Source organism: Mustela nigripes, chromosome 13, assembly GCF_022355385.1.
Source record: "Mustela nigripes isolate SB6536 chromosome 13, MUSNIG.SB6536, whole genome shotgun sequence".
Lineage (NCBI taxonomy): Eukaryota > Metazoa > Chordata > Mammalia > Carnivora > Mustelidae > Mustela > Mustela nigripes.
In genome coordinates, this window is record NC_081569.1 from 118,945,701 (window position 1) to 118,970,213 (window position 24,513).

The following is a 24,513-nucleotide window of genomic DNA, read 5'->3' on the forward strand; positions in this document are numbered from 1 at the left end:
TCAGCCTCATCTTTAGCCATAGAGATAGATATTTACTGAGTGTGCCTAGCTCAGGGACCAACATCCATGAGATCTAGTGTGTCCAATACAGGAGCTGCTGACCCCATATGGCTATTGTGCACTTGAAATGTAGCCAGTACAAATTGATGTGCTGTATATGGCAAATACACTTGAGGTTTTTGAAGATTTAGTATGAAAAAAAGAACACAAAATATTGTATTAATATATTTTATATGGATTACATATGTGGTCATACATGGGTATTTGGGATTCAATAAAATAGACCATTAAAATTGATCTCATCTGCTTTTTTAAAAAATGTGTACTAGAAAGTTACAAATTACATATGTGCTTTGCCTTGTATTTGTTGGACAGCATTACACTAGATATTTAAAAAAAAAGTCTTTTGAGTGGTAGAAACCTCTTGCACTGTCATTTTCTTCATGCTTAGCATTTGGGATTAGGTAAACTCTAAAATTCGTCCCCTGGCAGCAATGCAGAAAAAGGTGCTGACAGTCCAAAGAACAGACACATCAAGGGTAAAACATATGAGGAGAGCACAGCTTCCTGGAGTGCTCTGATCAAATCCACATAGTCACAATGACCAAGGGAAGAACAAGAGGTGGTAAAGCATGTTTTAAAGCCAGGGAGTGGAGGCTGAGTGCAGGGTTGGGGTGGAGAATGCAGGCCCAGAAGCTGCACTTTTTTTTTTTTTTTTAATTTTTAGTGTTCCAAGATTCATTGTTTATGCAGTACACTCAGTGCTCCATGCAATACGTGCCCTCCATAATACTCACTACCAGGCTAACCGAAACACCACCCTCCTCCCCTCCAAAACCCTCAGTTTGTTTCTCAGAGTCCACAGTCTCTCACATTTTGTCTTCCCCCTCTGATTTCCCCCAACTCCCTTCTCTTCTTCTCTCAACATCCTCTGTGTTATTCTCTATGCTTCATGAGTAAGTGAAACCATATGAAAATTGACTCTCTCTGCTTGACTTATTTCACTCAGCGTAATCTCTTCCAGCCCTGTCCATGTTGATACAAAATTTGGGTATTCATCCTTCCTGATGGCTGAGTAATATTCCATTCTGTATATGGACCATATCTTCTTTATCCATTTGTCTGTTGAAGGGCATCTTGGCTCCATCCACACTTTGGCTATTGTGGACACTGCTGCTATGAACACCGGGGGACAGATGGCCCTTCTTTTTACTACATCTGTATCTTTGGGGTAAATATCCAGTAGTGCAATTGCAGGGTCCTAAGGTAGCTCTATTTTTAATTTCTTAAGGAATCTCCACACTCTTTTCCAAAGTGGCTACATCAACTTGCATTCCCACCAACAGTGTAAGAGAGTTCCCCTTTCTCCACATCTTCTCCAGCACTTGTTGTTTACTGTCTTGTTGATTTTGGTCATTCTAAGTGGTGTAAGGTAGTATCTCAATGTGGTTTTGATTTGAATCTCCCTGATGGCTAATGATGATAAACATTTTTTTCATGTGTCTGTTAGCCACTTATATGTCTTCTTTGGAGAAGTGTGTGTCCATGTCTTCTGCTCATTTTTTGACACGATTATCTCTTTTTGAGTGTTGATTTTGAGAATTCTTTTGGATGATTGCCTCCTCTCTGGATCGCCATCTGGCGTACTGGTCACTGTTCTTTGCTAAGAACAATAGCACCGCCTGTGGCTAGCTTGGACAGAAAACGAATGACTTAGAAATTTGGATAGGTGGCGCCTGGGTGGCTCAGTTGGTTGAGCAACTGCCTTCAGCTCAGGTCATGATCCTGGAGTCTGGGGATCTAGTCCTATATTGGGCTCCCTCCTTGGCAGGGAGCCTGCTTCTCCCTCTGACCACACCCCTTTCATGGTCCCTCTCTCCCATTCTTGCTCTGCCTCTCAAATAAATAAATAAATCTTTTTTTTTTTTAAATAAATAAATCTTAAAAAAAAAAAAAAGAAATTAGGATAGGGAAAAAAATAAATCAGGATAGGGCACAGAATTGTTGCTGAAGCTGCTGAACCAGGCTTGTGAAACAGACGAGAGTCAGAGGACCAGAAGGACACTCCAGGTCACCCTACCTGAGCCGTAGGTTAGGATGGCACTTCTGACCCTGCTGTTCCAGGCACTTGGGGCTCCTTTGATGGACCCTTCTGTGTCTGCACTTCCTCTGGACTCTGACATGGCTCCAAGGTGCTTTCTTGGATGTCATACATCTGTCTAGTTACTCCTACATGATCAAAGTCAAAGGTTCAAGGAACTAGCTGAGGGAGTCTGATGGCTGCCAGAGCACTTGCTGCCGGAGGAAGGAAGAGGGAAGATCTCTCTCCTTCCCTCCTGAAGGAGTGGAATCTGCCTCTCACCAAGACTTGCACCCTGGGGAATCAGACATACTGGGTTTGAATGACTGTAGAGAACAAAATGGGAAAAAAATTTCCAATTAGTGTGAAGACAGAAATCTTCTTACCCCCCAGAATTGTCTTGGTTTTGAGGAGAGCAGTAAAGCAGGCTGGGACTACAGGGTTCATTCTCACCACTATCCCGCACTGCTCTGTGCTACAGTCATTTTTATCTGAGTTCTACTTAAGAAAATGTTTAGTAAGCAATATAGAATTTATTCCATTATGTGGGCTCTGTCCTCTGACCTGTTGTTACTGTCTTTATATAAGGTCCTGAATTTAGAGAATTCCGACACATATTTTAGAAGTCAGTGAATAGAGTTGACGAAGTTCTAGAACCTACGTGAGGTTCAGTGGGCTGAGATCCGGAGCCGATGACCAAGAAAGAATTCTTGAGACATCTTTGGTGCAAAAAGGTGGTTTATTAAAGCACGGGGACAGGACCCATGGGCAGGAAGAGTTGCTCCCCTGGGTTGTGAGGTTCTGTACCCTGCAGTTGGGGAAGGTGAGGGCAAGGGAGGTTTCAACGGAGTTTTCATATGTTAAAGAGGGCCTAAGAGGTGCCAAGATATCGGAGGCCTTGCGGTGTGGCTTGATCAATGTTGTCTTTAGGCCAGCCATTAACATCAAGATAGTGGGGTTGTTCTTGGTGGGATGTCACAATCCTGTTATCAATCCTCTTTGTTAGTGAGATTTAGGTTTAGAAGAGATTTAACTTTATGTAGGGCTGAGGAACTGAGTTATTTGCCTCTGGAAATTTGTGCTATTGATAAGGTCTGGGGTGCCTGAGTAATATGCTACACATATTACTGAGGGGGAGCGGATGGAGAGGGGGTGCAAGGTACCAGCTTTTGCTTTGTCCTCAGTCAGCCTCCTGCTCCCTCATCAGAGTGACACTATTAATAACTGTAATCTAACAATGTACACCAAACTCAAAAAAAGTAAGATAAACAGCAGATGTTACAGGATAGTTCATGAAGAGAATATACTTTATACTCTTTTATGCCCCAGGAAATTCTACTTTAAGAAATGTTTCCACTTTTTTTGGTAGACAAACCTTTTCCCTCATCCCCTTATATGATTATTCTATGACTTGTTATTATTTTTAAACATTTTAAAAATATTTTATTGTATTTGACAGAGAGTGCATGTGTGTGCTCCAGTGCACAAGGGGGGGCGGGGGCAGAAGGAGAGGGAGAAGGAGAATCCCCACTGAGCAGCGAGCCTGACCTCACAGGGTCTTCATAGATCCTAGCACCCTGAGTCCATGACCTGAGCCAGAGGCAGATGCTTAACCGACGAGCCACCCAGGTGCCCCATATTCAGTGATTTTTAAAAAATCAAACTTTCATTTTTTCCTATTGAGATATTAAATCATATTTAGACCCTCAAGTCATACCAGAAATTTACCCATGTTTTGTATTAGAAAATGAAAGTTTTCATATTTTACATTTAGAACTCTATCCATTTGCAGTTTATCTGTGGTGTGAAGCATAGATCTAAAATTTGATCTTTTTCCAAATAGTTATCCAGATGTCTCTGTATGTTTTAAAAGTTCCGTACTTACCCCAGTAACTTGACGCACAATTTTCGCAGCGATTTTTTTGTTGTTGTTGTTAAGAGTTCAATTCCGCTAATATGTATTGAGAACCTACTGCCGTTTGGAACCTGCACTTAGGAAGTACAAAGAGGAAAATGTCTTGGTGTCTGCTCTTGAATTTGAGGGTTAGATTTAGATTTCTAAAAGTAGAGCCATTTTCTAGAGACAACAGACTACTATCAGACTTTATCAGTAACTTTTCCTTAAAAGACGAGATCTCTCCTCTTTCTCAAGAGACCATCTGATTTTAATCACACTTTTCACTTTGGAAAATGAGAAATTTGCTGTAGGTGAAGCGCAGTTCCTTTTAGACAAAGGCAGTCTTAACTTTCAAAAGGCATCTGAAATTTGAGAACTGAGAGGCACTCCTTCTCTTATTTATCTCAAGCCCCAAACCACAGGACCAAGGGAAGCTGAACACATGATTACTTGTCCGATAGCTGCTGTTTTCTTTTATCTCACTTCTTGAGCAAATCTGACTCCTGTGTCCAGCTGTCCATGGGTTTCTCTTTCTTATATTTAATTGTCTTTTTATTAGACACTTTCTTTTCTAATGGTTTCCCAAACATAGGTTAGATATTTTAAATAAGAAATATTTTCTGTGTTAAGGAATTACTTTGGTGTACGAAGTAGTAAGAACTAGTGATATATCCTAGGAATGAGAACACTTTATTTATAATTTTTTCTTAATTTTTAAAGATTTTATGTATTTATTTGACAGAGAAAGAGAGACAGCAAGAGCAGGAACACGAGTTCGGGGAGCGGGAGGAGGAGAAGAAGGCCCCCACTAAGCAGGGAGCTGATGCAGGCTCCATCTGACTCTGGGATTATGACTCCAGCCAAAGGCAGATGCATAAGGACTGAGCCACCCAGGCACCCTGAGAACACTTTTTTCTGTTAAATATTCCGTGTTTCATCTTCTATACAGATCACAAAGTATACAAATATTTGTGGTATGCCTTTCAAATATAGGTGCAATGGTGTGTTACAGGATGATGTATACTGGGTACTGGTTTCAACTTCTCATTTCATGTGTATGGTATTTTCTTCTATTTTCACCCTGGTACTTCCCCTCTAGTTGCATTATTATGCATATGTTATATATACATCACAGATACAAAGTCTCAGAATTGGTAGGGAGCTTAGCATTCATTTGACTTATCATCTGTGGCTTGCATCCACTGGTGCTCAAATTCTGGTTTAAAATATTGTATTAGAAGGGATGGACCAGAGTGAGTTCAGGGAAGGTATATCTGATATGGGAAAAGGAGGCAGAAGAAAATCATTAAATTTCCTTACCTACTGACAAGCCCTTGAAACAGGCAGAGTGACCCCCACCTTAAGGCTTTGCTATGGGCAAAGGACAATCCTAGCCTGACCAACCCTCTCTCCCCAACCAGGATCCTAGAAGCCTACTCTAACAATTCCTTTTGGAATCTTTATCTCTAAACCTCCAAGATAGTGTTGACAATCATTACCAAGTGTATGGTACACTGATACACATCTAAAGGGTCTCATGAGAAGGTTTTTTTTTTTTTTTAAAGATTTCATTTATTTATTTGACAGAGAGAGATCACAAGTAGGCAGAGAGGCAGGTGAAAGAGAGGAGGAAGCAGGCTCCCTGCTGAACAGAGAGCCTGATGCAGGGCTTGATCCCAGGACCCTTGGACCATGACCTGAGCTGAAGGCAGAGGCTTTAAGCTGCTGAGCCACCCAGGCACCCCATGAGAAGGTTTTATTACTGATAATGAATAACCTTTTCCCCAGACAATAACTCACCCCACAAGATCCTAGAAACCTTGCTTCCAAAATTCCTTAGAGACTTACGCCATCCCTGATTCCCTCCCCAACTTACAAGTATATAATAGACCACTCCTCACATCCCTGGGGCAGCAGCTCTTCCTGCCCACGCATCCTGTCCCCGTGGTTTAATAAACCACAATTTTGCACCAACGATGTCTCAAGAATTCTTTCTTGGTCATCGGCTCCAGACCTCACCCCATCAAACCTCACCTATGTTCTAGAACTTCATCATATCTATGGAACCTGCATAGATCCTGACTTGTATCATAGAATGGTGGTGGTCGAGAAGGTAGAGTCCAGACATGTGCTGTACTGGGAAAAGAAGAAACAGAAGAAAAAGTGGCCCATATGTAGGGAGCTATGTAACTTAACATCCAAGCCAGAGTACTTTTGAGGGCAAAAGGGGCGCTATTAATAATTATACCAGAACAATAGACATAAGCTGGGACTGGTCTTGGTAAACCAAATAGATCTAGAGTAATTTCAGAGAAAAAGCATGCATAGCTATTGTCCAATAAGAATGCAGGGATAGGGGTGCCTGGGTGACTCAGTCCTTAAGAGTCTGGCTTTGGCTCAGGTCATGATCCCAGGGTCCTGGGATCAAGTCCCCCATTGGGCTCCCTGCTCAGTAGGGAGCCTGTTTCTCCCTCTCCCACTTCCCCTGCTTGTATTCCCTTCCTTGCTGTGTCACCATCAAATAAATAAAATCTTAAAAAAAAAAAAAAAAAAAAAGAATGCAGGGATAGCTGAAAGGCCTGACAACTTCATTTTTGGGACTGCATGGGTACTTTTCTTCCTTATAATTGTTGTCCTGAAACTTAAATTTAGGTTTCTAGTTAAGGGGCAAAGCAATCTAAATCCAAACAGAACCCTGAAGATAAGGTCTCCTGTGTCCTATAGCCTTTGAGTCTCCTCTTTGCCATTTTGGGGTCTCCAGGGCTGTGCAGATACTGAAGGTCTCTGCAGACAGACGGTCTACAAAGGGAGATTTTGGGATCAGAAATGCTTTCTCTGTAGCCACCCTCTTTAGTTTGCTCTGATACAAGAAGATTAGAAATCTCAGACTGGCGCTTAATGTGGCAAAATCCCATGACACAATTTCCCTACCAGTTTAGGGTTATCTTCCTGAAACCATGTCAACGGGCAATGCAGGGTAGCTGATGAAGTTGAAAGCTAAATAAACGCAGTGGTTACCAGAATCGAGAAATTTGTCCGAGAAATTTGTTTGCCTAGTGTGTAATGCATTCAGCTGATTTATTGAGGGCCTGTTACCCTGTATTTCATGTAATCACGTGTCCCCTTGTGGCTGCTCTTGTTTTATCTGACACAAAAAGAAACTTAGGCTCAGAAAGCTAAGTGACTCAACCAGGGCCACACCTGAACTGGGACCTCCTTAAGGGATGTAGGTTGGGTGTGGCCCTAAGATGATAAAGGAAATCCAGTTCCCTAGGTGGCCTTGGACATCCACCTCCCCTGCGATAACGCACTCCAGTAGATGAAGCCGGAAGAGAAGCAGAGAACTGAGTACACTTGAAGGCCCTATCTCGACAAGGTCAGGACCGGAAAGGGCTCGAGCTCCGGAGAACCACAACACTATTGTGGCCCCGTGGGCGACCTGTGCCCGCACGCAAGATGGCGACTTTGGCGTCAGCAACCTCCTGCCCTTCTCCATCATGGCGGCGACCGGACCCGCCTCCCTGGGCGCCGGAGTCATGTGACCCACACAATGGCTGAACGCCGACTCCAGGCTTCCCGGCAACGCCGAGTGAAAGCCATGACGGCCGCCGCGGGTTCGGCGGGCCTCGCAGCGCTACCCCTACTGTTGTGCGCGCTGCTGGTGCCGGGCGGCGCGTACGTGCTGGACGACTCCGACGGGCTGGGCCGGGAGTTCGACGGCATCGGCGCGGTCAGCGGCGGTGGGGTGAGCGGCGGGCGGTGGGATGCGCGGGCGTTCCCAGGGGGGCGCCCCACAAGCCCCCGCGGCGCAGCCCGGCGTTTCGACGCACTCCAGTCGCGGCCCCACTGTTGGTCGGTGCCCCTCGGCCAGAGATCCGGGCGGCTACAGTGTTGGAAGCGGCGCTTGTTCGTTTTAGATGACCCTATAGAGGCGCTTAGTTTTAATAGAGGAGGATGCGGAGGTCCACCGAGTAAGTGACAGGTGTAGGCAGGGACAAGTCTGGGGTTCGTACTCTTATCCCGGGTGATGGAGCCTGGGCTCTCTTTGCTGTAGAGAGGGCATTCCTGAGGGTCTCTCCAGAAATGGCCAGGGAGCCGGGGAGCATTTCTTCCCAAAAGGATGCCCACTGCCAGCCGGGGAGTCGGAAGCCCTGGACCACTAGGGCAGGGTACGGTTGGCTAACTTCAGCAGAGCCAGTGCACAATACGCTTTTGTTTGGAGGTGCGACAAGTGCTTCAGGGTCTCTTTAGGAAGGTTCGAGGCCAATCTGGGACTCCTCCACGCCCCCCCCCCCGTGTTTTGTTTTTAATGGCAGGCTATGCTAGCATCAACTGGTAGTCAAGGATTGTTTACAGTTGCGAGGCTTTGTTTTTTGGGAGTCCTCAAGGTCCAAAGTGGGGTGGGTTGCCCACTGGAAAGGTCAGTGCCTCTGTGTCTCATTGGTGGCAATTTTTGTGTGCAGAAAGGGGAAAACATTGGGTCAACAGCCAAGGCGGCTCGCCACCTTTATGGTGTATAGGAATCACCCGGCATGCTTGTTAGAATGCACTCCCCATTCTGACTATAGTTCTGGATGGGGGCCTGAGAATCTGCATTTTAACACGTACGTAAGTTGATTCTCATACTAAGTAGTGAGAGACCTTTTCTTTTAAGTAAACTTAATTTTAGAATAGTATAAATTTACAGAAAAGTTTCCAAGACAGGACAGAGTTTCATACACCCTGCAGCCATTATTCTGTTATTAGCATCCAAACTTTGGTATGGTACATTCGTCACAACCAGTATTGATAGCATATGAAAATCCACACTTCGTATTTCTTTAGTACTTACCTAATTCCTATTTTCTGTTCTAGGATCCCATCCAGAATACCAATTGCATTTAATTGGCATGTGTTAGTCCTTTCTTGGCTGTGACAGTTGGGATGAATGAGTTCCTGTTACCCTGATATTTCATAACATTTATGTGTTGGCAGATAGGAGCGCCATTCCAGCCTTGTGTAAAATTGTGTGGGCATAGCTGGTAATTGTCTTAGTTTCCTGGTCATATTGACAGGTGACCTCTAGGCCTGGGAGCTTGCTTTAATAGCATGATTCTTCGTGGTTCCAAAGAAATTTCCTTGCTTCTATCATAAGCTCTCTAACTTTCTTCCTGTCTTTGTTTTATCCCCTTCCATTGTACCCTAAATCACAACTAGAGCTAATTTTATTTGATGTTAAGGCCTAACTCTTGAATGGGTGGTTGGTTGGGTTGAGTCAGATGGAGCTTGTATATTCAGATGCATTTCAGAACTAGCTGGACTGCTTGCTTGCTGAATGGATGTTTTGTGTTGATCTCCGCCTACTGATAGCCAGTGTTGTGGCTAGACTGGCCCTTAGGGTTCTTATTATGATTGTAAGATGTCCTCAGTAATAACCATCAGTAAATGTTGGGAAAAAAAAAAAGGCTTCTTATTCACAGATCCTGGCAGACACATAGCACACCTGGGGCCACAGAGCAAGGGTGTGGGTTGGGGGGGAGAGCATGAGGGAGTGGGTGCGGGAGCCCCTGGGGTCCTGTTTTATTGCAGGCTCACTCATTGTTTGGATTTAAAAGTTAAGGGGGAATTTAAAGTGCAGTAAGAGACTAACCAAGCTGCCTAAATGGTCAGTTATGGAAATCAATCAAGATCTTTAAAACAAAGAAGGCTAGGGTCGCCCCTCTGGGCAGCCTGTCTCCTTATCCAGGTGTGTGGCTGACAATGTGTTTCTTTGAAAAGGCCATATTTGAGGTAGATGCCTCTTTGAGGAGGATGCCCTCAGGCACTTGCCTTAACAGAAAAGAAAAAAACTGTCTGGATTTACGCTACAGTCTACCTTGATGCTGAGGCATCCCTCAGGTGACCCTGGATAGCTGATAGGTTAAAAGCCAGGGGTAGAGCATGTTGTAACCCAGAAAGTACACATCTAAGTAGGTTTATATAGCACTTCTATAATAATTATACAGATAGTAGTCTGAAATCCAAGCTGTAGCCATTGTTACAAGTTTTAAATTTCCTGCCATGAAACCAGGTCAGTGATCCTGGGGCTCAGGAATGTGTTCACAAATTTGGGTAATATTGTGAAATATTTAAACATCTTTGGCCATCTCATGTAAGTAGCAATCAAATAGGTCTTTTTAAGTGTGCTTTCCTGGATTTTTTTTTTTTTTTTCCACAAGGAATCTCAGGTTGGACTCAGGACAGGGCAATCAAGCCAAGGACTTGCCTTTAGACTTCATCTAAAATACCTGTAGATTTGGGTGAATTCCTCTCCTCTCAATACCCCCAAATATCCTGATGTTTTTGGGCTTCCCAAGTGGCCTTCTTAATTACTTGGTGAGGCTGCAGGAACACTTAAAGGCTTAAAAAAATAGCCATGTTAAATACCTGATGGGAGTTCATTACAATGCATTTGGCAAAGGACTTTGGTTATTTCTGTGACGTATAAAATTCTAAAATGATAACTAGAATTATAAGTGAGAGAATCATACCAGGACATAGCAGATGTCTAGGAATTTCATGATTTCTGGAACACTTAAATCAATCACATATTCCATATAAATTTAACATAAAGAAGATTTCTCATTACTTTTTGACAATGCTTTCCATGTAGTTCAACATCTCTCTTTTTATAAGGAAAAAGAACAGAACATTTGAGATGTTCCAGGACCGTTGGGAAAAATCTCAAAATTAGTTCAAGGTTTAAAAAGACTTCATTTAGAATTTGATTCTGGGAAATTTGTGAGAAATAGCAAAAGGTTTTAAAACACTTGATTACAATGGATCATAGACTGCTGTGAAATATTAGTAATCCATTTAAACTTTAACCAAAGTTACAATTAAAGACTTTATAGGCAAATACAGAAAGCTACATAGTTTATTAAAAAAAAAAAAAGAACCTTAGCTCTTTAAGTAGAGACTTGTTTTCTTAAGTAATCAAAGACATGATAAAGACAACTTGAAACACAGGAAGTTATTTTGATAAAATACAGAATCTTTATTTCCTAAGCAGATTACTTAAAAGGTAAAGAAAGACCTTGCGCAGTCTTATCAAGAACTAACCAATAGTCCAAGAAAACTGTCCTTTTAGCAGGTGGAAGAAAAATTAAGCTTGTTTTCAGAAGTACACTATTTATTAAAGCTTATTAAAAAATCTTTATAATAAATTATTTTATTTTTGCCAGCTTGTCTACACAAGATAAAATTCTCACTTCTCTTTTTTTTCTTTCTTTCTCCTACTTTCTACATCCATTTAGTTTGTATACTTTAGGACAAAATTGCTTTCAATTGCCTTAACAAAAATGCATCTCCATGCCTCATACCTTAACTAAAATACATCTACTTTCCTTGCCTAGAATTCTCTTATTTATTGCACTTCTAATTACATTATTGTTAGAATTTTTAACTCTTAGAAACCTTCATTTCTAGTGAAACCAGTGAGTAATTAGTTGTGAGCTGTTTACTAGCATTCTGTATACTGAAAAATTTATGAATACATTTCATAATTTCTAGAGGCATATGCCTCTTTTTAGAAAAAAATAGTAATTTTTCACTATAGCACAGGAAATGTTTACTAAGAGATCTAGATATCTTTAGCTTCTCTATTACAAGAAACCAAAAGTAGATAAACTTGTGTTCAGTAATTAGTGTTGCAATATTTCATATTTGGCAATGTGCTATATATTTAATGAATTTTCATCATTGAACTTTACAAAACACTAAGGTTTTGTGTTACCAAAAAGCTCTGGGTAATGTTTTAAGTACACATATTGTAAAACACAATTATTGTTGAAAAGTGGATGCCTTGACCATTGAAGCTTAAGTTAAACATTTGCAATACGAAAAGAAAAAAGCCAACCTTTGTGGCTTACACTAGAATGAATGACCTGGTTTTTAGCTGATCTGACCCGCTTTGTGTGTGGGGGTGGGGATGTGGGAGTTGTTGGAATGGGGAGAGACAAACCTTTGCCTTAACCCAACTTACTCTTCTTGATTTTTATGTTTTTGTTTCCTGATGTTGCAACCTTACTCCTAGGTGCTGGAGCGTATTTCAGGGTAACACAGACTAACCGGTCATTGTGTGTTTTTTACTACAGTCATTCTTCTTTTGATTTTTGTGGTTTAAACCTACAACAGCCAGTATTTCATTAAATGATGACCCATCTGTTCTCACGTCTTCACTTGTGGCATTAAATCCAGTATTTGAACTTGCGGAAAAATGGATGCCTTCATTATTTTATATTTATTAACTCAGTTTAAGATTATTAAAATGGGAAGAATGTTGCATAACTCAGAGTAGGATACTCTTTATCTATTTGATAATGTCCCTGTGTATAGTGCATTTCTCATCTAAGAAGTTTAATAGATACTGATTGAAGGAAAATGGTTGCAACGCTACTTTAGATTTCTGTGTGGAGTCCCTGGTACGTAGCAAAGTTTGTGGCAGGGTTGTGGCAAATCTGAAGCGACTTAGGAAACTCCAGCGGCACACGGAAATCAGGGAGAACTCAGATTTATTATCGCTGGCGGGTTCAGCAGGATCCTTTCCCAAAGGCTGAGCACCTGACAGGTTTAGGGGTGAGTTTTTATGGTTACGGGTGATGGGGGATTGTAATGGCATGTTTCCATGGTCTCAGGGCCCATTGGCCTTCTTCATAATCTATACAGAGGCATCTCAGGAGAGTGCTAAATCATCCTGCTGGACTTGTTTCTTTTCTTAACCAAACAGGACGGCCATTGGTCTTTTCTTCTGCTTCAGCAGGAGCAATGGAGAGCAGCGGACAGGAAGGGGCTAGGGTCCGGGGGTCTCTGTCTGCCTCAGCAGTAGTGTTTGGAATGTTCTCACTTGCTCTCCCAGTCCGGTGGGGAAGGCAGTGCGGGGCAGTAGTTAAGAACATGGGTTTAAGAGCAGATTGTCAGGGGTCCATTCTGGCCCTGCCATTCACTGTACTGCCATGGGCAGGTTACGTAACCTCCCAGTGTCTCAGTTTCTTTTCTGCGGAGACTTTGAAACCTGGTGGGCGCATCGTGAGGACAGATGTGAAGTGCTTAGGATGGCAACTGGCACATGATTATTCTGGTTAATATCATCCTGTTTCAGAGATTGGGAAGGAGGAAGTTACATGAAAAACTTATTTGGGTATAAAATGTCTGCCATTTATTGAGAGCAATAAATGCTTCTCTCTTGTGAGAAGGCTTCTTCCCCAGCTGATTGGAAGCAGCTCCAGGCCTTTCTCAGGGAGTGTGACTGGTAATTTGTTATTCTTTGATTGTGCATTTCAACATTTGGCTATTGTGCACTGAACTGGCTTTTGCCATTGACTAATGCTTTTGCATTGAGAATGACCTCGGCTTTGAGATAGCGTAATGATGTGTGTTTGCTTAAAGTTGGCATTTTCTGTGTTACGGATAGGATTGCATAGAGGCAAAATAATGCCCAAACAGCCAAACACACTGTTCTAATGACATAATTTAGGGTTGGAAGCATTGTTTTCCCTTTGATCAGGGCTGGGTTTTCAGGCATATACAGTGTTCATTCACTTAAAGAGTGCCTATTTCAATACGGGAGCCTCCACCAGTCTGTAAGCTCTTTGAGAAGGGTGTGTTTTTAAGAACGCTTTGTACAATGCTTGCCATTTATTGAGTGCTAACTGTGTGCCAGCTGCTGGGCTATGTCCTTTACATACATCTTGTTTTCACCTTAGTACAGCTGAAGGAGTTCTAAGGAGTAAGATAGCCTACTTTACAACAGAGTGCCCTCGGTCTCATAGCTTGTAACCAGGGTGCAGACTCCTGACTCAGAGCCTCCTGTATGATGTTGCCTGTGCCAGCACAACCAACAATACCATAAAAGATATTAAATGTTTACTGAATAAGAGAATAAACGGGGATATGAACTTGAGTAAGACACAGTCCCTGTCCTCAAGGAGCTCAGAGGTGAGACAGAAGTACGGCGATGAGGGTGCAGGGTTAGACCAGTTAGAGTAGAAATGTGGACCTGAGGCCAGAGGAGCCCACAGAGCTACATCAGATTACTACTACCTACATCAAACTAGTAGGGGGGAGCAGAAGGGGACCTTCCCTGAAGAGGATGCATTGGAGGTGGCCAAATGCGGGTGTGAAATTCATTCCAGACAGAAGAAAGAGAAAAAGTAGTTTGATAAGACTAGATAGAAAGCACAAGAGTGATACCAGCTGAAGTGTCACAGTCAAATAGTTAAGAGATTTGGGTATAAAACTGACCAATTTGAACTTTATCCTGAAAGCTCTGGGCAGAGGGGAGGTCTTGGAAGGTTTAAACAGAATATTTTCATGGTTGGGTTTGTGTTTTGGGAAGATTAATGTGGCAAGTAGTGTGGAGAATAGAATACAGGGAGGCTGATGGAGGCCCTGGGAAATGACTTTCCACCACTCAACTTTCCCCAAGAACTGGCTAAACATGGGCTGCCGGGTGGCATGCGTCAGCACTATGAAATATGTTCCTGATTGGATTTGTTTAATTTATACTTTTGAAATTTTTTTTTTAGGCAACCTCCCGACTTCTAGTAAATTATCCAGAGCCCTATCGTTCTCAAATACTGGATTATCTCTTTAAGGTAATGAGAAAATAATTATTTAATGGCATCTGTGGTATTTTTTGAAACGATGGTGAATTTTAATGGTAGAATTGATCGCCTTCACAATTCTAACTTTTAAAAAAAAAGAGAGAAAATTACTTTTTGGAATAAGTTGCTATTTATTTGAAATGGGTTTTCGCATCAGTAATTGTCTTAATGTACTTTGTCCTTCTCGCAGTGAATCATGGTATTAATACTCCTACTTCTTTCCCCAGCCAAACTTCGGTGCCTCTTTGCATATTCTAAAAGTCGAAATAGGTGGTGATGGGCAGACAACAGGTAGGAGATTTGGGAGATGGGATTGATTTCCTTCAACATTTTAATCTATACTTAAACTTAGGAACTGTGAATTCGAATATAAATGATACCAACGTTATTGATGTTGATTATTGCTTATAGATTGTTTCTTATTGGTCCTTTTTTATCCTGTTAAAATACATGATAATACTCATTTTTTTCTCATAAAAAATAGCATTTGGACTTTAGATTGCTTATTTAGTTGGTTAATCGGTAGTAAACAAACCCACAATTTTTTCAAAAAACTATATCACTAGACAGAGCATAGAGACAATTTAAAGTTTTTATTGAGAAGTTCAAAAAAGAAAACTTTTTTTTTTTTTTTAAGATTTTATTTATTTATTTGACAGACAGAGATCACAAGTAGATGGAGAGGCAGGCAGAGAGAGAGGAGGAAGCAGGCTCCCTGCTGAGCAGAGAGCCCGATGTGGGACTTGATCCCAGGACCCTGAGATCATGACCTGAGCCGAAGGTAGCGGCTTAACCCACTGAGCCACCCAGGTGCCCCCAAAAAGAAAACTCTTAATGTGGAAAACATGTAGAATGTTATTATGTTATTAGCTTTAAATAAAATAATGTGGCAAACATAAAAGTCATCAGTATTTCAGAGATACAGCTTTTTTCTCTTTTAAAAACAAAATTATATTTTTAAAAAAATTTTTAAAATTTATTTATTTGACAGAGAGAGACAGAGATCACAAGTAGGCAAGAGGCAGGCAGAGAGAAAGGGGGAAGCAGGCTCCCTGCTGGGCAGAGAGCCTGATGCAGGGCTCAATCTCAGGATCCCCTAGGATCATGACCTGATCCGAAGGTAGAGGCTTAACCCATTGAGCCACCTAGGCGCCCAAAAACAAAATTATTTTTTAACCATTAAATTTTTAATCTTCATTGTTACCCTTTTGATTGGCTTTGTGTAGTCCATGTATAATGTACAGGAAGAAGAAAATTCTCTTTGTGATAATGTAGCTTATTATTTATAGGCCAGATTCCATTAGAGTAAACTTTACAGTATCGTCTGTATACACGTGTTCCTACTGGTGACTTGGGAATAATTTTTGTTAAAGAGATATGTCTGTGTGGTGGTATTAGTGTTTAATTAATATTGAAAGAAGAAAAAAAAGATAAAACAAAAGAAACCTCTGTAACACAAACTTCCTCAAGCTGCCGTAAGAGGAGGTGTATTTCCTTGTCCACTCCTTTTATGCAGAATTGGTAATGGCTGGCCTTCTACATTTGCTGAAGTGAAATTAGAGGTAGAGATAGAGAAGTGGGCAGCTCTTGTGAATCTGATGTTTATCTTTGAGAAGAAAAGGGCAAGGCCATTCTCCTCGTGAGACCCTTCCTAACATGGGCAGATGTTTGTGAAATGTAACGTTATGAGGACTGACATCAGCTACTTACCTTGTCAAACCACAGAAGTTAGGTAGAATTTTCTTATAGAGGGGAAATACAGATGTATTACTCTTTTTTCTGTCAAAGCTCTGTTGTCTTGGTGTCACACGGCATGCTATAGGCTCAAGTCCTGGGGTATGAGAATGGGGCTTAGGAGCCTGGAGATTTACATCAAGGACTGAGAAACCAGAAGTTGAGCTGATCTAACTCAGTGTCAAACATGGGGATTTGAAAACCCCAGAAAGACCAGACCAAAGCCTGGGAGAATGTAGTCCTAGGACTTCTCAATTACGTGAATTGACAACACTTCTCTCAAAGCTGCTTATATAATAGAAAGTTGTGGCTTTGTTTTTCAAGACTTTTATGATACTAAGAGTAATGAAAAAATATGAAATAATATGCTTTGATCATTCATCCTCAAGTTGTCTAAGATCATTCTTACTTGCCCCATGTCAGGATTGGAACCAGAATATGTCTTCTCTGAAATGTGTGTACGTATAGGGGAGAGGGACCCTCTGAAAACAGTGCTTCTGGTTTCCTTTCTCTTTTGCTTCTCCCCTGCAGATGGTACTGAACCCTCCCATATGCACTACGCGTTAGATGAGAATTATTTCCGAGGATATGAGTGGTGGTTAATGAAGGAAGCTAAGAAGCGGAACCCTGATATTATACTCATGGGTAAGAAGTGAAGTTTGCCATGCTTTTGCAGCCTCTTTGACTTTCAGATTCTGAATTCTGTGTGTGGAGTCACTGTTAATACTGAAGTACTAATAATGTTGTCAATACTACCATTATCGTACTAGCAGCAAAACATGAGTCAGACTTGATCCTTTCTTTGCCCTTAGATGCTATGTCTGCTCTGTATGTGTAATACCTCAGCAGTGAGGCATTACTCTTCCCATCTACAAAAGCAGTGGAGGCTTAGGTTATGCCACTGACTTAAGGTCAGGTAATTAGTAAATGGCAAAATCAGATAGAGAAGCTAATTCCATTCTGGTTGTTTTTGCAATGCTCAACTCTTATCCTCAACAAAATTTCTTACAAAAATTTGTAAAAGGGCAATACTATCTAGAAAATTATGTATTAGGTACAGTAGTATATACCAACTATTTGTAAAATTATGCATTACATACAGTAGTAGACCCCATTTCTAGAAGAGGTACACATAAAAGTTTGTTCTGAACCTCAGCAACGTGATGGTCACTGTTCAAGGCATTGCGGGTACCAAGCAATCCAGCCCCTAATTCCCGCACTGTGGAGCTTAAGTTCTAGTAGCAGGATCATTGGATTTCTCAAATAGGACTTTTGTATTTATTTTACAGTTCTCATATATTAATGCACAGACCTGTAAGATGTTGTAAACATACCCAGTGATGGCATACAGTCATCATTTGAAATGAATTTGATTTTTTGAAACAGGCTTCCATATCCAGTCTGTGTCGGACCAGTGAGATACATTTTTTAGGGTTTAATTTCAGGTTACTTTAAAAATCATTTCAACAATCGAATTAAAGGACAAGCATAAGTTTTTCAAAATTAAAAAAATGAGGAGTTGGTGTATTCTTTCAAAATAAGCTCAACAGTTAAGTTCCTCAACTATTTATATCTTTTGTAAATGGTCTTTTGTAAGAGATTCCAGAAATGTTTGGAGCAGTTAAAAAAAAAAAAGAAGCATTATTGACTTCAGCACCATTGGGCTGCTTTCAAAGTCAGTTCTCATTTAAATGTAGAAAATCTGGCATGCTGAACCATGTTCTAACAAAGACTTACACATGCTGGGCCTTTTGAATGTATTTGGCATTTCATTGTTCTAAAATGTTCCAGTATTTTAGTGTCACATTTCTTATGGAATCTACATACACAGAGGCATTCCTCCTGAGTTTAGAAAAATAAGCATTTTGTTCTTTTGTTCATTTTGATTTTTTTCAGTGGTGTACTGAATTGGTGATATAAATAGTTGAGGAACTTAACTGTTGAGCTTATTTTGATATGTTGTAACAGAATTAGGATTTAGAATTGTAATTAGTGCTTCTTGACTATTCTCATTTTCTTAAAAATAATAATTAAGGCATTGGAAGAATGTGGGTTATTTCATCTAAATCATACCACAAAGGCATACTTTCCTATTGAGTCATTGGCATTTATACAGATATGATGACAAACTAGTTTTGCTGAATTTGATTATCTGACTAATTAATTAATTTAAGGATGCTTAAATTTTTAGAAGTTGTACTAACGAATGAGGAATTTGTATTATACTTAACCTGTAGGAATGGTTAGGCATAAGCCTAACCTCTGATTTGACTTCAGAGGAAAGAAATGGAATATTAAATATCCCTATAGCAGGTGGTGGGCATGTTAAATTAAATTGTATGTTACATTTCTTTCTATTGATAAGTGTCTTTGAGAAAGTGTTTTTATTTCTTTTTCTTGAAAGAGCATTTGGAGTTATGGAAGCAATTCTAGGGATCAGTAAGGAGTTGCTGAGTTCATAAACTGGAAGGGATTTAGAGAATTTTTGCACAGTATATAATCTTTAAGAAGATCTGTATTAAAAAAAAAAAAAAGCTCAGTATTGGCTTTTTGCTTATCCTGTGTTCATCTAGGTTTCTTTTGCTTTGTTTCTAGTGGGGCCAGCACGGGTATGCCCACTCTACCTTTACCTTTTCCTGTCTGCAGGGTTGCCGTGGTCGTTCCCCGGATGGCTGGGAAAACATTACAACTGGCCTTATGTAAATCTTCAGCTGACTGCCTACTATGTCATGACCTGGATTGTGGGTGCCAAGCATTATCATGACTTAGATATTGATTACATTGGGGTTAGTAATGTTTTTAAAAGTCGATTAACTTTTGAACATTTATTTGTAATTTTTTTTTCTTTAAAGATTTTATTTATTTGTTTATTTGACATATAGAGATCACAAGTAGGCAGAGAGGCAGGCAGGCAGAGAGAGAGAGAGAGGGGAGGAAGCAGGCTCCCTGCTGAGCAGAGAGCCCGATGCAGGGCTAAATCCCAAGACCCTGGGATCATGACCCGAGCCGAAGGCAGAGGCCTTAACCCACTAAGCCACCCAGGCGCCCTATTTGTAATTTTTTAAAGTAATTTGATTCTGTGGCATTTTGTTGACTGACCATTTTGTGTCACGAGACTAATTTGTTTTATTGGCATCTGATAATGAATTAACTACGTGTGACCTTTTATTTCTCCTCTTTGCCCATCTAAATTTTGACCCCTTTTGAAAACTACTAAGTATATAATACCTTCTCTGAACTACCTTTCTTTTTTATTTTTAATTTTGATTTTGGTATCACCCCAGCTCACGTTCTCCTTCTTAAAACGCTTTCCCTAGTTTCTTTAGTCATATAAAAATACTATATTTACCATACAGTTTAATGATTAATCTCATTTTGCTGAATCTTTTATTGTCCTAAACCAGGGGGTGGCAAACTTTTTCTTAGTGTATCAAAGAGTAAATATTTTATGTTTTGTGGGCCAAAGGCAGTATTAAGGCTATTATGTAGGTAATTATACAGCCATTTAAAATATAGCCATTTAAAACTGTAAAAACCACTTTTAGCTCTCAGGTTGTAAAAAATACAAATGGTGGGTGGGCTGGATTTGGCAGGCTGGCTAAAATCTGCCTACCCTAATCTTAAACTGTTATTTAACACCTTTTAATGATTGAAAAAATGTAGAAATAACGTCTTTCCAACTGGTCTCTTGGCAGGCTGAAGGCATCGTACCTCACAGAGCTTCACATGTACACACAGTGGTCTCCATACTTGTTTGGTATCAATACATCATCTGTTAAAACTGATTTTAAAAGCATTCATGCAATTTGGCAAGCAATTATTGAGCTCCTGCTATGTTTCAGGCACTGTGACTGTTACGTTCTAGGGATACTAAGATGAGTAAGCCCTTAAGGAGGTTAGTGAGAGAGGGAGAAACTGGGACAGATAAACTGTAATATCTGGAGATATCACAGGAGGAGAGAGAACATGAGGGTGGGCTAAGGGCTGTTGGGAGCCAGAAGCAAGAATATACTTGTTTTTTGGTTGTCTTTCTCCAAATTATAATTGAAAATTAGTTTGAGAACTTTCAAATGTTAGGGTATTTTTAATCTGTAGTGAAACTCAATGTAGGTTTAGATCTAAATAACATTTTATTTTATGGTGAAGTCACACTTAGAAAATGTTTCTGGTAAAGAGTGGGTAATTCACATGTCTTTTAGACTCACAGGCTGTGGTGAGGAGCTTCCTTCATAAGAAGTACTTTACTGTATCGCAAGAGTAAAATGAGTTATATATAGTGCCTAGACGCAAGGCCATCTCTCTTATTAACAGTTTTCTTAGCCCCAAAACAAATGTCATGGAAATTCTTTCTCAGCTCTAAAACTTCATTCTTCCTGATTCTAAACCAACGAAAGCTGTGCATCTTCCTTTTATCTATTCTTGTTAAGAATTTGCCTTTGTGATGTAGCACATCATATGGGCTAAAAAAAAAAATCACTTCTACTGTGTACTTATTAATACTTGGGTTTAGGTGTGCTGGTAAGATCTTGTAAGAATTATTACAACATTCCTTGTGTCTGCTAGGTCTCCAGTGCCTAATAAGAGTCCCTGCACACATTACACTGGCAATGTTTGTTGAATGATTGCATGGGTATTCCCATTTTAAAAATCCTTAGAATGGGCCACGTGGACGACTCAGTCATTTAAGCCTCCAGCTCTTGGTTTCAGCTCACATGATCTCAGGGCCCTGGGATTGAGCTCCATGTCAGGCTCCATGCTTAGCAGGAAGTCTGCCTGAGGATTTCTCTCTCTCCCCTCTTCCTCTGCTTGCCCTCTCTCTCTCTCAAAGAAATAAAGATTAAAAAAAAAAAAAAAAAGAAATCACTGAAATAAGTGACTATTTAAAAATACACACCAAATATTCAAGGTTTTAAAAGGTAATATTTTAATTTTAACTTTCTGACCTTTAACTTTCAATTCGGGCTGTTTGACTTTCTGTTTTGCAGATCTGGAATGAGAGGTCATTTGACATCAATTATATCAAGGTCTGTACAACTATAAAATCTTTTTATCTTAAAGTTATTGGTAAATAATTCTCTATGGTTCCATGGAAATTAGTAGAAACACTGTTTTTTACAGCATAGATATTTGTTTTGCTAATTGTGATATAAAATTCATGCAAAAGCTTAATCATATTTAAATTCCTGATTAAAGCATAGATAACTCCTTGTGAACCCCAAATTTCCTTTGTCTGAAGACTTGTGTTGAATTTTCCTATTTTAAAGTTTATTATTTGTGGAATTATGATAATCATTATAAAAACAATGCATCATGGTAGACTTTGAGGACTTAAAGAAATGTAGCTTTTTTTTTTTTTCATTATCAACTGAGAAAAGGAGGCAAACCTGAAAAAGAACAAAGACCTTTATTTGGGGTGGGAATTGCAACTTGGGAGCACAGATTCTGGAGTAACCAGAAGAGTGTCCTGCCCTGGTGGGGCGGGTAAGGGGTTTTTATGACTAAGAAGGAAGAGGTAATTCCATGATGTAGATAAAGAAGAGAAAACACTGCTAATTCGGGGCTGACTGGTTGAGCCATTTCTGGTAACTCTCTCATCAATTATTTTATTGGTGCTATCACAAACAAGACTGTCACTGGAATGTATTAATTAACTTTATTGTCCTCATATGTTCCGAATGCTAGTTGTTCTGTTGAAATGTTATGAGCAATTGCCTGTAACACTCTTGCCACTTCTGGCCTAGGTCAAGAGTTCATTTCTCGGAAAGGAAGTCTCTTCTGGCCAGAAATTTTATACAGTTCCACATCGTACATCAAAATTTCTCATATATAGTCTCATGGTTATTTTCTTTGGAATGCTTGTTACATTGGAATGTTCCATATGTTTCTCTCTATGATTAGCAAATAGGTAGCAAATCGGTAACATTTGCCAAGTGTGTTTTTTAGGGTCGCTTTTCCTAGTTATTTATCTCCATTTCATTCTTACTAGCTTCTTTATTAGGTAATTATTTGCTGTTTTTCAGGAAAGGAAAAACTGAGAATAATAATTCCTCTGTCACTGGGAAACTAATGCCAGTTTAACTTTTTCAGGTGGAAGTAGTCTCTGGTTTGCTTTCCAGTTCTTTTTGTCTTGTGTTTGCTCAAAAAAACATGGTTTTGTGGTTACATTTTGTTTGGGTTTAAAAAATTTTTTTTTTCTTTAAGTGTGTTGTGTGTTTAAGTAGGTAATACCCACTAAATTCCTTTCAATTTATTTATTCATTTATTCCATCAGCAAGCATTGACTCAGCACTGGGGGGCGTCAGGCATTCCGCACATGCTTACAAGACAAGGACACAAAATACTGTTGCTGCCCAAAAGGAGTTCACATTTGAGGGCTATAGTCCTGGATGGGCAATGAAAATTCAGCCATAATTTCTCTAGCAGAATAATGCCTGAGCAGGGTTGTCAGAAGGTACAGGGTGGTCATTGACGCTTCTGCCTAGGCAGATTAGGGAATGCTGTTAGAGAAGGTGATGTGTGGTTGGAATCTTTAAGGTGGGATGCATAGGAACTCCCCTGGTTGCTAGGGTGGGGGCAGGATGCCGCCAAGAAATGATGATTGAGAGTAAAGGGATTTGGGGGAAGAGCCAGGGTGAAAGAGTAGACACGCGGGAACTCTGAGGCTCCCGTAGGCTTCGGTGATCACCAGGGGACTGGCACGCTTTAATCTGGGGCTGTGGAGTTCGATGGGGTGGCTTGCAGCCAGGTCCGTGTAAGTCAGGGTCACCTCCAGGCTGCAGGCATGATCAGTGAAGTGAGATGTGGTGGAGGGGGCATTGTGGGGTTGTGGGAGGTGGGGCAGTGGAGCGGGGATAAGATGGAAGCACAGGATTGTTCCTGCAAAGTCATGGCTTCTGTGAGCGCAGGGCTAATGAGAGAATCAAGAGCCCAGGGTGGAAGCCATATTCCTGCGTGTGTGCTGTTTGACCCTGCAGTTGAGGGCGGCGTCATGACAGGGTCCCAATAGTGAAGGTGGGGAACTTTTTTATCTACCCAGGTTTGACATTTCACAGCCTGTGTTTTTCCTCGTGATTATACATGTGCTTCTCTAGTTCATTTCATTCGAAGGAAGCATTGGAAACAGTAGAATCTGGTTTCCTTTTTTTTTTTAAACTAATGATCTGCATATATGGTGGTGGTTTACTTAATTTTTTTTTTTTTTTTTTTTTTTTTTGTTTTTATGGGGTTGTTTTTTTTTTTTTTTTTTTTTTTTTTTTTTTTTTGCTATTATGAGTTTGTTGTTGATTCCATTAAAGTCAGAGGGAGAATTCCTCTAAAGCATTTTTACCTCTTGTTTTTTGTTTCGTTTTTTTTTTTTTTTTTTACAGTCCCATGAAGTAGGTTATCTTAATGATAATGCTTTATATTTTCTGTAGGAGCCACGTTTCTATTGAGAAATAATATTGATACTATTATCCAGGATGCTGATTTTCCAAGGTACTTCAGCTATTGTGGTTGTAATTCAACAGCTGAAAACTCATTTGTAAACTTTCCTGCGTTCTCTTTCTCTCTCCGAAAGGTGTTAAGAAGAATGCTCAACTATCAAGGTCTCCATCGAGTGAAAATCATAGCGAGTGACAATCTCTGGGAGCCCATTTCTGCTTCTATGTTGCTCGACCCTGAGCTCCTGGAGGTGATTGATGTTATAGGGTAAGGAAGGTTTTGCTTTGAAAGCTTATCAATTTCTGATTGCTTGCTTTCCATACTTGACTGTACCTTTGTTTTTGCTTTTCCTTCCCCCTTGACTACATGTTTGGAGGGAGCTTTCTTGTATTTACTTAACTAAAACACCTGTGACTGGTGTTTCATTCCTTTCCCTTTGAAATGTATGCACGGTTGGCCCTTGAACAGCTCAGGTATGAACTGAGCCAGTCCACTGATGTGTGGAATTTTTACATTACTATAAATGTATTTTCTCTTCCTTGTGATTTTCTTTTTTTTTTTTTTTTTAATTTTTTATTTTTTTATAAACATATATTTTTATCCCCAGGGGTACAGGTCTGTGAATCACCAAGTTTACACACTTCACAGCACTCACCAAAGCACATACCTTCCCCAATGTCCATAACCCCACCCCCTTCTCCCAAACCCCCTCCCCCCAGCAACCCTCAGTTTGTTTCGTGAGATTAAGAGTCACTTAT

General features: G+C 40.3%; 1 protein-coding gene across 2 annotated transcripts in view; it reads left to right on the forward strand.

Annotated features, from left to right (window-relative positions):
- Nucleotides 1–7,508: 7,508 nt before the first annotated feature.
- GALC (galactosylceramidase) overlaps nucleotides 7,509–24,513 on the forward strand; it is a 66,036-nt gene continuing 49,031 nt past the window's right edge. The window contains exons 1-7 of one of the 2 annotated variants that reach the window (XM_059373579.1): nucleotides 7,509–7,722; nucleotides 14,522–14,590; nucleotides 14,827–14,890; nucleotides 16,865–16,978; nucleotides 18,980–19,119; nucleotides 21,319–21,357; nucleotides 23,892–24,022. In XM_059373579.1, coding sequence (XP_059229562.1) covers nucleotides 7,528–7,722; nucleotides 14,522–14,590; nucleotides 14,827–14,890; nucleotides 16,865–16,978; nucleotides 18,980–19,119; nucleotides 21,319–21,357; nucleotides 23,892–24,022 — 752 coding nt within the window. In that variant the 5' untranslated portion in view covers nucleotides 7,509–7,527. Of the gene's footprint in view, nucleotides 7,723–7,932; nucleotides 7,949–14,521; nucleotides 14,591–14,826; nucleotides 14,891–16,864; nucleotides 16,979–18,979; nucleotides 19,120–21,318; nucleotides 21,358–23,891; nucleotides 24,023–24,513 lie in introns of those variants that run through there. The other variant, XM_059373580.1, reaches the window with a different exon arrangement.